At 34.6% G+C, this 13,987-nt stretch overlaps 1 protein-coding gene across 7 annotated transcripts; it reads right to left on the bottom strand.

The window, feature by feature from the left end:
* Positions 1-311: 311 nt before the first annotated feature.
* LOC118027975 (uncharacterized) lies at positions 312-10,286 on the bottom strand. 7 transcript variants are annotated; one of them, XR_004683928.2, is made up of 5 exons: positions 10,098-10,286; positions 7,069-9,261; positions 4,149-4,406; positions 3,445-3,538; positions 312-2,885 (listed from the first exon to the last, which is right to left on the bottom strand). XR_004683928.2 is itself a non-coding variant. In XM_035031490.2 (2 exons), exon 2 carries the CDS (start codon positions 9,259-9,261, stop codon positions 7,180-7,182), a length of 2,082 nt encoding a protein of 693 aa, XP_034887381.1. In that variant the 5' UTR covers positions 10,098-10,286; the 3' UTR covers positions 6,939-7,179. The 7 variants fall into 7 exon arrangements, 1 of the variants encoding a protein (XP_034887381.1); XR_004683924.2 differs by having other exon boundaries at positions 3,445-4,406; XR_004683929.2 differs by lacking the exon at positions 4,149-4,406.
* Positions 10,287-13,987: the final 3,701 nt, after the last annotated feature.

The raw sequence follows: 13,987 nt of genomic DNA, 5'->3' as shown, positions 1-13,987 counted from the left end.
TTGGTTGACATTTAATTTCTTGGTGTTTTCTATTAAATTCTTAGGTGGAGAATGGAGATGGCTTTTTCTTGAAAGATTAGCCTTTGGGATCTCCCTGTGGTCTATTTGCTCTCTCTCTCTCTCTCTCTCTCTCTCTCTCTCACACACACGCTTTAAAACACCAACCTCTCCTCCTCTAATTAAAGCAATGAATGAGTGAATGAATGCATGCATGCTTGCTTGCTGCACTTTGTAATTGCTTTATTTACTCTTATTTTTTCCACTTGTGCATACTCCTTGGGATTTTTTCCATTCATTAATACATTTCCTGGCCTCAATTTACACTCTTCTTCTACCAATACTTCAATTCAATTCTCTCTCTCTCTCTCTCTCTCCCCATAATTAAGTTCAAAGTTTTTAAATTAAACCCACCTCTCTCTCCCTTCATCTCCTTATATATAATGGCCTCAGATGTCCAGAACCACCAGCACCGGCCCCGGGTTCTGTTGATGGTGGTAGTCTTGATTCAAGCCTAACCTCTCCTCTCCACGTATTCAATTAGAAGAGCCCTCTGCTCTTCCTGCTCTTCCTCGGGCTGGCAGAAGTTCCTTGACGTTAAGGTAATTTATATAAATATATGCGACTCCTTTGGACAAGCCATGACTTGCCTTTTGCGGTCTTTCTACGAAGGCAGAACTCTTTCTGTTGGGCTCTTACGAAACTCGCGCCTGCTTTTTAATTAATCTCTCTGTTTGTGTTTTGTCTCTGACAGGTGTGATATACTACAGAAGCAACTTATACTCCAAAGATGAGTCGAAGAAATGGTAGCCTCCCCAAGCTTGACCTGAAGCTGAACCTCTCACCACCAAGGGTGAACCCAAGAGTGGAGTCCCCAGGCCGATCGGCAACAGTGTCACCAACATCCCCACCAAGCTCATGTGTGTCGTCAGAGAGGAGCCACGATGACGCTCTTAGATACTCTAGCAGCCCTGAAGCTACATCCATGGTGCTTGTGGGATGCCCGAGGTGCCTCATGTATGTGATGCTCTCTGAAAATGACCCTAAATGCCCCAAATGCAAGAGTTCAGTGCTGCTTGATTTCCTCCATGATAACACCACCACCACCACCACTTTGAAGACAAGGAGGAGCTAGAGTAGTGCTATCAAGCTCCCTTTTTAGCTAATTCTGCTGCTATTAAATTAGGAGTCTTACAGCCCCGCTCTCTCTCTCTCTCTCGTTAATCTTCTTTTTATCTCAGGTAGTGCTACTTCCGCTCCACTTTTTAGCTGCTTGATTGAATGTTACAAGAGCTAAATATGAAGAACAGAAGAAGTGGAGTGCCGGTAGCGCTACTGCCCTTTTTTGTTTCAAACTGTTGTAATCGTAGAGCATAGAATAGGGGCCATATGGGCACAGATTGGTGTCTCTGTTTCTTTCTGGTTTCCCATCTTTGGCAGAAGAGTATAAACTAGTTAACAGCAGCCGCTGCCCAAATCTTGCTTTGAAATTTACTTGGGACCCAAAACAGAGGTAAATCGGTCAAAAGTGCAGATTTTAGTACTTGGAAAGTAGTTTTCAAAGATGACATGGGGTAGGATTCGGGTCCCACGCAGTCATGATTATAAGCCCACGCCATGCCCAAGTGATCCTGTGTTGCAAGGAACTTGGAGCTATTTGGCTCCAAGGAGCCGAGCCATATGCTCAATAGCCCATGTTCACCAAAGGAAGAATGACACGCTGATTGCAAAAGGATAGAGAAACGGAGCAGGTGTCTTGCAAGCGTAAACCGTAATTAGGAAACCTCAAAGAATTCTCCTAAAACTCACAATCCCAAAACACTATATGTTTAAGGCATGCTATTGGGAAGTGACTAATTATCTATGAAATGGTAAATCTTTCTTTCCCCAGTAAAGAACCCTCTAACGGTCTTCTTCCAATATTGCTAGATAGTTGAAATCATCCATGACCAGAGATAGAAGTAAACCCAAGATGCACCTTCACCTAAACATATGCCATCTTAACATAGTAATCAATAATAACATACATCTCTAATGACACAGATTCACATATAATATAACTATCGGCCACACTTAAAAAGCTTGTGTTTAGGGCAAAAAAAAAGAGAGAGAAGAGAAGGATAGCTGGTAAATGAAGTGGGGGATGGGTGGTTCGAGCATTGAAAAAAGGAGGACTATACTAGATTGAAAAACCATTAAAAACACATAAATGCAAGAGTAATTGAGACAGTTGAGAATAATGAAGGGTAATGCGTCAGATGATAAATAAAAATTTAATTCCAGCTCCATCCCTCACTATTTTGCCTCTCTGTTCTTTTTCTTTTTATCTTTGCTTTCCTTTTCCATTACTAACTCTACTCATCACTCACAAAATGCCACCTTTCAAGCGCCATGCTCTCATTTTGGTGAATCCTCCACCTTGTGTCCATGTTCTCCCCTTTTAATTCTCGTCCTTTCCTTCTTTCCACATTATCCTTACTTTACTCAACATGCTCTGTAACCTCTCTCTCTCTCTCTCTCATGTTGTTAGTGTTGAGATTTTACATTAAGAAAACACACGGAATATGCGAAAGACCATAAAAGCCACCTTATCCCATGTTAAATACCCAATATTTAAAAGGTTATAGAAAAAGAAATGGCGAGAGACGTTCAAATCCTCAACTTGTATTATAGTATACCATAAAAGCTTTATTGCGAGGATGAAATAACCTTTAAAAAAACCGGGAAAGAAAAATCAGGGTCAAAGAATTTAGGTCATCCAGACATCAGAATGATGCAAGGAATAGAATAGTCATGTGGTCACGAACACGCAAGAGAGGCCGCGCTCTAAAATGAATGCAAGGGGCCACAAGCACAACAACACGGGGCATGCATAGTTAAGCACCAACCTGCATGGGGTTAATTAAGTGGTTTATTTGGGAGAAGAACAACGAATGACTAATTATGGAAAATAAGTCACTCTCTAACATTAACAAATTTAGAAGCAGTAAATTTCAGACCAAAGCACTCAATTTATAAATATATATTTGTCTCTGTTTTCTCAAAGAAAAATCTAATACAAATCTAGAAAGAAAAGAAATCCATGCCAAATCTAGGGATGACAATCTAAAGTTCAGGATTTATCATTCTAATCACATCACATCCCTATCTGTTGTTTCTGAATTTTCATCCATCCTTGTGAACGAAACCCCACATGCTGGGAACAAGTAATTGCTATTTCTTTCTAGTGTGCTTGACGATTACTGCTTATCATAGCCCGGGAACATTCTGTTTTCTTTTTCACTCAAGGTGGATCAAGATACAAGGATATTAACAATGCGTGACCCACAGGAGGAATCAGTTCATTATGTCCACTAAAAGGAAAATTTCATTTCATGATAGTATAATGCAGAAGGCATTCATGATCAACAGTTCTCTGATAAAGCAGCAGTAAGCAAAAGATCCTACCTCACAGGAGACCATAGCAAATCAAATGCTAAACTAGCCAGCGGATACATGGAATCCTCAAATTATTAGTCAAAATGCGGTGTATTTATAGGACCTGCAGCAATTCAAGATCAACATAAGTTCAGACTGGGAAACAAACCAAAGCTTATAAAAGAAATCACATTTGGATTCACAATAAGCTATCTTTTTTTTTTTTTCCTTCTTTGACAAATAGCCAACCTGCAGCTGAAAAAGAATCTTCCATGTTATCCCTAATTTTGTCAAAGGAGTAAACAAGAAAACAAAATTAAGCATTCAATTGCTCCATAAAAACGTCTGACGAATCTTTTAATCAGCAAAACAAGATACAAATTCAGTGTCTATATTTCAAAGACTTCTATCATAAGGGAGCATCCCCGCTTCACTTCAGTTAAGAAAGCATTAATCTTCACGTGACAGGTGTCAAGATATTGCAAATTACTTTTGACTCCAGAAGCCCAAGCAGCTGTCGAAATTTGGTGCTTGGGTGAAACTGACATGCTTTTATCTATAATGAGTTTGCTTTCGGTTTCAAGTTTTACTTCACCTGCTAAGTCATGGCAAATCTGTGAAATCCCATAGAACATCTGATTTCTAAACTTCATTGCTGAAGAAGCATTTTGCATAGGTAGAAGAGACCAAGAAAAGGAACACTTCAATATTCAAAGGGAAAAGGAAAAATTCACCTTACAAAAACACCAGCTCTAAACCGAGAAGAGCTTTCAATTTTCTAAATGATGGATAATCTGAGCTCAAAAAAACACAGCAACAGAACTGATAATAATTAAAAGTCCACCACTCGGGGTGAAAGGGTGACCATATTTCAAATTGACGTTCACACACAAATACCAGCAGTACTTGAACCAAATGTAAAAGAGATTGCAAGAAGCTGGCACTTTTCTCCAATCCAAGTGTTATGCTGTGACTTTGAGCACGTCTAAAATCTGGTATTCAAGCAGTCAATCAAAACATTCGTTAGCTCAGCATTTACTTCCAATCTCTGCTAAATTATTTCTTTCAAGACTACAAGATTTGAGCAGAATTAAGTGAATCCTATCATCTAATATAATGAAATATCGTATTCTTTGCTCAACGTGAAAACCAAAATCCAAGTTATCCAACTATTCATGCTCACGCTTTTTGCATGCTAATTTTTCAGTCATATTTAGGGGGTGAGGAGAACTGTCAACAATATGATGGGACTCTAATCTCTTGAAGATGAGAGCAAAGATGAGTGCAAACACAAGAATGAGCTTGTAGCCTAACCAAAAGATCTCATGCTACTGGAATCAAGAAGTAAAATCAACACTCAGTGCAAAATCCAAAAACCTAGCAGAAGAGGGAGAACCTTCACCCAGAAACAAACTGATCATACAAGTTATGAGGAAAAGGCAAAACTGAGGGCATCAGAAAAGAATAGCATAGAGAAAGCATCCATGCTGAGGAAATCAGATGACAAGGCTGGTGAGACAAGTCTTTATTTCTCTTTGAACCATATCCACCTGCAACTAAACAAAATCACACTCCATTTTCTCTCATATTTATTGAAAAATTATGGACGACAATGAGCTGCTCCACTAATTATACATTTAATTAGCAAATGTGATTGGTCAAAGGTCCTTCCTAGGAGATGCACTGCATGGAAGTGTTCCTGACACATAGGTTCACACGTATATCCCCGACACATAGGTTCACGCATATATCTCTCCAGGTAGTTTTTCAGATATTTCAAAATCACTTCTTACCACCCCCACTGATCCTAAATTAGCCACCAACACACAAATAATAGTTTTTGAATGCCACACACTGCTTAGCCTCCTATATTTGATGCACCAGCATAAATTCATGCCAAGTACCGTACCATTCGAACAACTGTTTAATATCTAGTCCTCGACTGTCAATAAGGCAGGTGAGGCAAGCAGTGAAGGACCAGTTTATTCAGAAACTTTCACATGTTACAGCCCAAAAATCTTGATTCAGCTCATCAAGGTCCCTGCCCTTGACCCTCATCAAAATGTAGACCAAATCCAACAGACAGACAGACTCAAACCTTTCTTTAATTGAATATTGCAACAAGCATGTAAGATAAGAAGAACTTGTAATGCAACTTCCTCATCCATAATACATCACCAATTTTATCTGCACGTACTGCATGACAAGCTTAAACCAAGCAATCATCAAGACTTCATTTCTACATATTGACTACTCAATTCCACATTCAAAAACAACATTAAAACAAAATAATCGTACAAAAGTACACATGTAATACACAATCACTGGATATGGCTTTTCGTATCTCTTGCATTATGTAAAATGGCATTAACTGGAAGGACAATTGTGATTTTAACAAAGAAACACGTTAAGCTTGAGATAAGCCAATGAACTAGTAACAGGTCCCGTAAAACAATTCCAATATTACTATTGCTACCTCCACCCGCCCGTTCTAGTTTTCATTACAGTTTCAATGAAGTTGCCCCCTGACAGAGGGTCTTCAAAATTAAAAATAATTCATTTCTCAGATGTTCACTCTAAATTTTGTCCCCTTCTTTTTTTATAGATTACGTTTTATATGCAACTAGTAAGCTCAAAGCTAAAAAGGCAAATCTGAAGAAATTTAGCTAAAGGTTGCTCAATTTGAAACCTGTGGACCAAATGATGGGTTATCACAGAATTAAAAATATTTCCAAACCTTCCTGAAAGCATATTTAAATGAAGACATTGAAAACTGATCTTTCACCGATCTTGATCTCCCCTTTTTAGGTAACGTTAGAGTTCAAGAATCTCAAGTCTCAACACCAGTAGCACACACTGAAAGTAAACATCTTGATGGATTGGAGACTGGGTGCATTCCAAATATGGAAAAATCGTCAAATCTCTACCTTCCTTTCTGTAAAGGCAAAGTCTTTGTTCTATAACATCTCAAAAAATAACAGCACAGAATTTTTCCATGCACACTCCATACCTCATCCTAATAAGTACTTGTGAATTTAACAAAGTTGTGATTTTATCATATGTGCAAACTAACCTAAGCTAAACTGCTCTGCAAAAACAAAAGCATGCACTGTCTTGGCACAGACATTTTCAACAACCATTTATCGTAATAGCCATTCCAATTATCTCCATTCATTATTATACAATGCATACCAATGATATACAAGGGGAAATGAACACCATTATAAAACAAAATTTTGACCAAATTAGTAATGGTTTCCTCCCTACGCACAGCAGAGACATCTGAAATAGTTCCTGGATGCCCACACAACCTATTCCATTCAATGTCACATACTGAATCAAGGCTTAAGTTGCTACATCTCTTCAATGAACATTGCATGTCATGAGGGTGTAATCTTTGCAACAACAATGTCACAGCAAAACCTATATTGACATGATCGAATCTCATCTCAGGCTAGAACAAGTCTGAAGAATAAATCCACGAATTTAACATGGACACCAAAAGAAGCTCATTGAACCAGGAAAAAAAAAAACTAAATTAATTTTCATTTCTTAACTACCACAACTCAACATTGCAGCTCAAAGTCAACCTTCAAAATATAATCATATTATAAATGCTGAAAGTTCAATATAATTTTCATTCTGCATATTTACCTGTTCAACTCTTCTGCTCAAAATAAGAGCAGGGCTAGATTCACGATGTGTCCAAAATGCTGAGGTTCTAAGAAGGCAAAAATAAATCCACATTTTGACAAACAAAACCTTTCACAGGTTCTCTTGATGTAATTCTCCCCAACCACTACTGCTTCTAATATATTTGTCAACAATACCAAATTCCCTATTCTGATCAACCCGCCTAGCATAGTTCTCAATGGAGATAAGGCCCTTCTTCAACCTCCTGTAGTAGATGATCTCCCACGGCCACAAGCGAGCAGAACCAAAGTAAGCCTCAGCAGGCAAAGGCTTTTCATTCTCATCTTGACAACCAAGGCCATAGTGCTTCAGAACACTGCTCAACTCCCCTGCAGAAATGCTTGTTGAGTGGAAGGAAGATGAGCTGGCAGGAGCTTCTGGGTCCAATTTCTTCAATGGAACTTGCACATGGTCAGTTTCAAATGTATCATAATTTTGACATTCCATCTCTAACACGGGCTCCAGAGAGAGATTTCCAGCAGCAAGTGTGCCTTCCTCTGACAGTATTTGTGTGCTTGAATTAGGTGCTTTGTGCAATGAATTGGACACCATTAGGCAGTCATCATTATCCTTCTGAAGAGGCTGATATTTTTCCATTTCAGTGTCTGCTTTGGAGGATGACACTGCATTGTCATTCACAGCTACCGTCTTCAATCCATGTTTATCACCCTGCAAGCCAGTTTCACCTTCTACTTGTTGCACTTCTTCAATAAAAACCTCCTTGGATTCAGGTGTTGTAGCATTATCTGATGAGCCTTTCATGATCAGCTGTGCCTTATTTGAAGAGGACGGCAAAGCTTGACCAAGTGACACAGACAAGGATAGGGATGTAGGAGATATTGATCTTGACATGGTTTTAGAACTTTGGGATCTAGAATAGAGTGATGTTGAGCCAGACCTTAAGCTGGAAGATACTGATTTTGATCTAGAGTGTGAGTGAGACCTTTGCAGCTGCTTAAAGGAATGAGATGTAGAATGCAATCTAGATGTGGTGTTGTCAGAATGCAGAAAAGATGAAGTTGATCGTCTTCCTTTCTTTGTGCCGTGTCTTTTTGGAGATTCAATTTCCTTCCTACTTTGTCTTTTCCTTTCATACTCCTTTTTACAGGACCAATCAGTTTCCTTTGATACAGCAGATCTTCCATTCCTTGTCACTTCTTCATGCCTTCCTGAACTAAATGATTGTTTATCATTCTTGAGTCTCCTTCCTGGTATAGCATCTCTACTTGACTGGAGCTTTTCCCATGACCTGGATCCATTTTTTTCTGGATCGCCTTTACCTCTACCACTTCCATGGATGTCATCAGTGTGCCTACTGTCAAACCTAGTGACATTTCTCTGTGAAGCATTTTCCTGGGGACAATTGCGCATTTTGTGACCAGAGCCTCCACATTTGTAGCAAGTTTCCTGGGATTTTACATCACTAAGACGGTTTAAAGTTGCATCGCTGGTGTGATCCCCCCCTGCATTCTCTTGAGAGCTTTGTAGAGCAAGAGTACCGCCAGAATAGGCCTTCTGAAGATTTTCATCATTGTTTCTCCTATCAATACCTTCATAAGGATCATATCTATCAAATTCTATCCCATTTTCAACACCAACTTCATTTGGTGGGTTATGGAATTGCTCACCCCATCTATCATTGTCCACTGGGTCCGGTCCAACCCTACCTCTTTCATCTAGAAAATCTTCTCTATAACCCTGATGTTCTTTGTTGGTGTGGTCTTCAATGTCATCCTGGTGGTTAACTATCTCTTCCCGGTGCATGTCTGCAGAACTAGGTATTCTGCTAGTTGTATCTGCTTGAGTAAAACTCAACCTATAATCTTTCTGATCATTGGAACCCAATTTTCTTTTAACATGATCTCCTCCTCTGTCAGAATTCCCACCATGCTGTGGCTCATAAGATCTAGCAGTCCTTGCAAATCTTTTAAGTGGTCTAGGCTGTTTATTTGACCATGAGAGAGTTAGTGGTTTCCCACAAATGTTCCTCCTATGTAGTGCTCTCAAAGCTTTTTCTGCATTTGGAGGGAATTCATATACCACAAACCCATATCCATCTTTCATTCGTACATTACACCGACCAAACCTTTGGAAGACACGCTCAAGTTCATCTCTACGAATGTGAGACGATAAGTTGCCAATATGCAATGACATCTGCAGCCAAATTTTAAAAACTCAGATAGAAATATACACTTGATTAACTAAAAAACATGCACATGAAGACACAGCATATGCTGAATTCAAAGCCCCCTGCCCCCCAAAAAAATTAAAAACAAGAAAAGCACAAGCAGAAGCTACAAGTTCCTCGAAATAAAGTTATGCCATTTCCTTGTTTCTTAAGCAATGTACTCCTAATTGATGACACATTACCATGATGTATCAGCTCATGTATAGCGTAAGGCAACATCAATAACAGAACTAATGTATCTGCCTTATTAAAAAATAAATAAACTACATTTCTTTACTCAAAAAAACATTCCTTACTATCCTCGAAACAGAATATTATTCCCTATAATAACCCAACTCTCTTTCTATCATTTTAATGAGCTTTATTACAAAACACTCTGTCAAAAAAAAAAAAAAACGGGAATCCTTTTTTTTTTTCCTTTTCAAGTAACTGAAACCCAAGTTTTTAACATTTAACACATAAAAATACACGCTGTCTCCGCACTTCATCTCAACCCTGTCGCAAAAATCTCTTTATATAAAAATTTTGTGTAAACTGTCTTTTAATAGCTCAGAATCGTGTTTTTTTTTTCCTTTAAATTTCCATAAACACGTGAAAATAAAGAGAAATACAACTTTACAAGACTATTTTTTTACAAGCAATAAAACAATCTGAACCATACAAACAGGATATCGAACCATAAAATCTGGAAACAACGAGGAGAAATTAAACAAGCTACGAAGCATTTCATCAAGCGTGTGGTAGGCAAAAAAGAAGATGAAAATAAAACAGGAGAGAGTAAAATAGAGTAAGAAATAAATACCGGTGGAGATTAGAGAAGAAACCAAGGAATTGTTGTTCTTGAATCGTAACTGTTTCGGTCTTTTCTCTCTCGACTCAAGCGTTGTGGATTCGAATTAGATACGCGTACTGGTTTTGGCTTGTGTTGTGTTTAGATTTTTGGTTTTGGCTTCCGCTTTTTTGGTTCTGGAGGCGTGCTGCGTTTTTATTGGCAGGTATAAAAGACCAGTTTGTTACTGGGTTAAAAAGTATTTTTATAATTTTTTTATTTTAATTTTTTTTTATATTATTAAATTATTTTAATATATTAATATTTAAAAAATACTATTTTAATATATTTTTAAATAAGAAACTACTTTAAAATATAATCATAATCACATCAACATTCAGCATGATATTACAAAGCAACCAGTGAGATAGGAATCTTAGTTCCTGAGAAAATGCCGGTGATTAAGTTTCTTATTTTATTTTTTTCCTACAAACTTTAAATTAGTTTGAAAGTTATCACATCTTTGAGTATTTTTTTTATATCAAATTTATCATTTAATTCACGTCAAAAATATTTTTTTCACCATTTTTAAAACTTTCTATAGAAAATTATTTTTTTATATATATAAGAAAAAATGCCATTTTATAAAAAGAAAAATTAACACTTCTCGTTAAGAAATAAACAAAAGTCTTTAATAGAGAGATCAAAATAATTTGATAATAAAACTGATACCAGAAATAGTTTACGTGTGAGCTTAACACTATCCTTAATAATTTGTTGGTATACTTGAGAATTGCCTTTACTTTTCAGTTTTTTTTTTATTATTATTATTATTAATGTGAATATATTTAAATCAGTTTACGTGCATATTAATTTAAAATAAAAAAAAATTAATTTTTTTGAAAAGTGTTTTTCAACAATACTGCTAAACACAAATAAATTTAAAACCTGGTTAATTAAATTATCTCTTTTAAAATTTTATTTTTCAGTTTTACTATTTATTAAATTTACATTTTAGGTTTTGTTTCTCTTCACTGCTTCCTATTAAAATTGGTCAACGTGTTGTTGTTGTATTGCACTTCCATGGTTGTGGTAACAGTTTCATGGCAGTGTTTGACATGCTATCAGAAAATATTTTTGATAAATTTAAAAAAAAAAATTATTTTATTATTATTTTTGTTTTAAATTAATATATTTTTTATATTAGTTTAATGTGCTGGTATCAAAAATAATTTTTAAAAAATAAAAAATTATTATTTTAATATAAAAAATACTTTTAAAAAATAATATTTATTACACTTTCAAACACCCTATATCATGCACCCTCATATCATGTTTTTTTAAGTAGTGTTTGCTTCGAAGAAGATAAGACCAAACAACGGGCAACAAAATTTGTCCCTACCTTCGTTTATTTATAAGGAATAAAATAAACAAAATATAAAAAAAAAATATCTTGAAGGAGACTTTTATGTATAAAAAAATTCACTACATCATATATATTTCAAATCTTTTTTATTTTTCCTAATGATTTTTACTTGTTCTTTTTTTTTCATCAAATTAAATTATCATAAAATACATAAATAAATATTACTTTAGTTTATTAAATAATTCTATTTGATATTTATTTAGTGATATGATAGCACAAATACAAAGTAAAGGTAGCCAAAAGTGTCATGTATAAGCTTTTCAAAAAGTAGCAAAAAGTGTCATTTAGAAGCTTTTTGAAAAAGAAATACAAAAATATAACACTTATTTTATTTTATATATAAGATTAATAGATAATTCAATAGAAACTTTATTTAAACACTTAAAAAATAATAAAGGAAATAGAGGGGGGGGAGTAAAGTTGATGGATTTGTAAAGTTTAGGTCCAATTATTATATTAAAAAAAAAAATAAAGGTGAAAGAGAAGTTACAGTGCCTATGACATGATTTTCTATTCATTGAAATAGTATAATTATGATGTTGTTTTTTAATATAAAAAAATCTTCGAACCACAAATTGAAGGCAAAATTGTTTTTTTATCATTATATAATAATTTGTTTTTTTTTGTAAATTGTATGGAGTTAACATGGTAATTTTATTTTATTTTATATAATAAAATTATTCATTTAATCTTAAAAAAAAATCTAATATCTATTATTCAGAGATATTTTTGTATTTTTAATTTTTTTAGAATAGCATGATTATGTTGATGTCATTAAAGGCAAAACCAACAAAACTCTCACTCAAAGGGGTTTATTGTTATTTTATATTATTTTATTGTAACTTTTTAGGTTGTTCAGGGTATTGTTATAAATTATATTTATTAAATATAATTAAAAAAGCTTGGTGGCGCATGCACAACATGCGCCAGCGTGTGGACAACCCTCGTATTGTTTAGGCAGCGCTTGGGGGGTTGTTCGACCACCAAACACTGTCTTCTAGGGCGGTGTTTAAAAAATCTCGACACCCCAACCAATATAAGGTGGCATGTATTCCAAGATTCACGGCAGCTGGCCCCAGTGACAATTTACTTTTCCTTTTTTTTTTCTTTTTTCCACCTAGATTTTCACACCAAAAAAAGAGAGTAAAAAACAACTCTTTAATTTGTTGATTCTTTAGATTTGATCACTTTTCTTTTTTATTGTGGTTTATTTTTTATCTTGAATAATTTAAAGAATTTGGCCCCCATTTCTGTATTACTATTTTTTTGTTTGGAGTCGTTTTTTCAATTGATTTTGTTTTGCGATTTCACCATTCTTCACTTTTTTTCTATCAAGTTTAATCCATGTTCTTTTGATAGTCAATTTTTTATCCCTAACAAGTTTTTATTTTAAATCATAAATGATTTTATTTTATGATTTCACTCTCCTTTGATTTTTTTTTCCCTATCAAATGTAATTCCAGTTTATTTTACTTAGACAAGTTTTTTAAATTAAATATTTTTAAATTGGCTCTTAATAAACTTCTAATTGTACCTGAATCCATGGTTTTACGGTTTATGAGTATTTAGAATTTTACCAGGTTTGGAATATTTGTTTGGGTTTACTTGGATTTTACAAATGGTTTTCAATTTCAACCCCTATAATTTTTTTATCTTTAAAATTTAGTCCCTTTTTTTAATTTTTATTTATTTTATTTGGCATCATTTTTTTATTTTTTTTAAATGCATCATCCTTAGGTTTTTTCTATCAAATTTTATGCTTATTCTTTTTACAGCTTTTGTAAGTTTTTTTTTACAAATTTCTTTATCAATATCATTCATTGAAATTAAATTAGTTAAGAATTGAACTTCTTAATTGAATTCAGGTCAAAGAATTCACGAGTTGCAGCTTTTAAAGATCAGACCATGTTTAAGAGGTTTGTTGAGTTGGCTTTCTTTTTTTTTTTTTTCCTTTTTCTATGTGTTTCTTATATTTGTTATTCTCTTCTTTTTTTTGTTATTTTTGTGTTTTGATTCTTTGGGGTTAGTCCTCAACAATTTCTTTTTATCCCCCTCTTGCTATTTTTTAGTCTTTTGAATTTGATTCTCATTTTTTTAATTGCAATTTACTTTGTTGTGATCATTTGTATTATTTTCTTTCAAACTTCATCATCCTTGGGTTTTTTTTCTGTCAAATTTTATCCTTATTTTTTTTGTTGTTATTTTTTTTCTTTTACATGTTTTTTAAATGTTTTTCCATCATTTCATCTTTCAAAATTAAATTTGTTAAGAGATAAGTTTGTTGATTGAACCCATGTCTAAGATTTCACAAGTTGCAGGTTTTAGACATGAGACTAGGTTTAGAAGGTTTGTCCAGGTTTGTTTGATTGTTTTCTCTTTTTATTATTTTTAATCTATTTCTTGTTTTGTTTTCTTATATTTTGGGTTTCATTCTATTAGGTTAGCCATTAATTTTATTTTTTTAATTTCACCCCTTATTATTTTTTAATCTATCAAG

The sequence above is a fragment of the Populus alba genome, chromosome 6 (genome assembly GCF_005239225.2).
Source record: "Populus alba chromosome 6, ASM523922v2, whole genome shotgun sequence".
Taxonomy (NCBI): domain Eukaryota; kingdom Viridiplantae; phylum Streptophyta; class Magnoliopsida; order Malpighiales; family Salicaceae; genus Populus; species Populus alba.
This window is presented reverse-complemented; position numbering and strand designations above follow the sequence as displayed.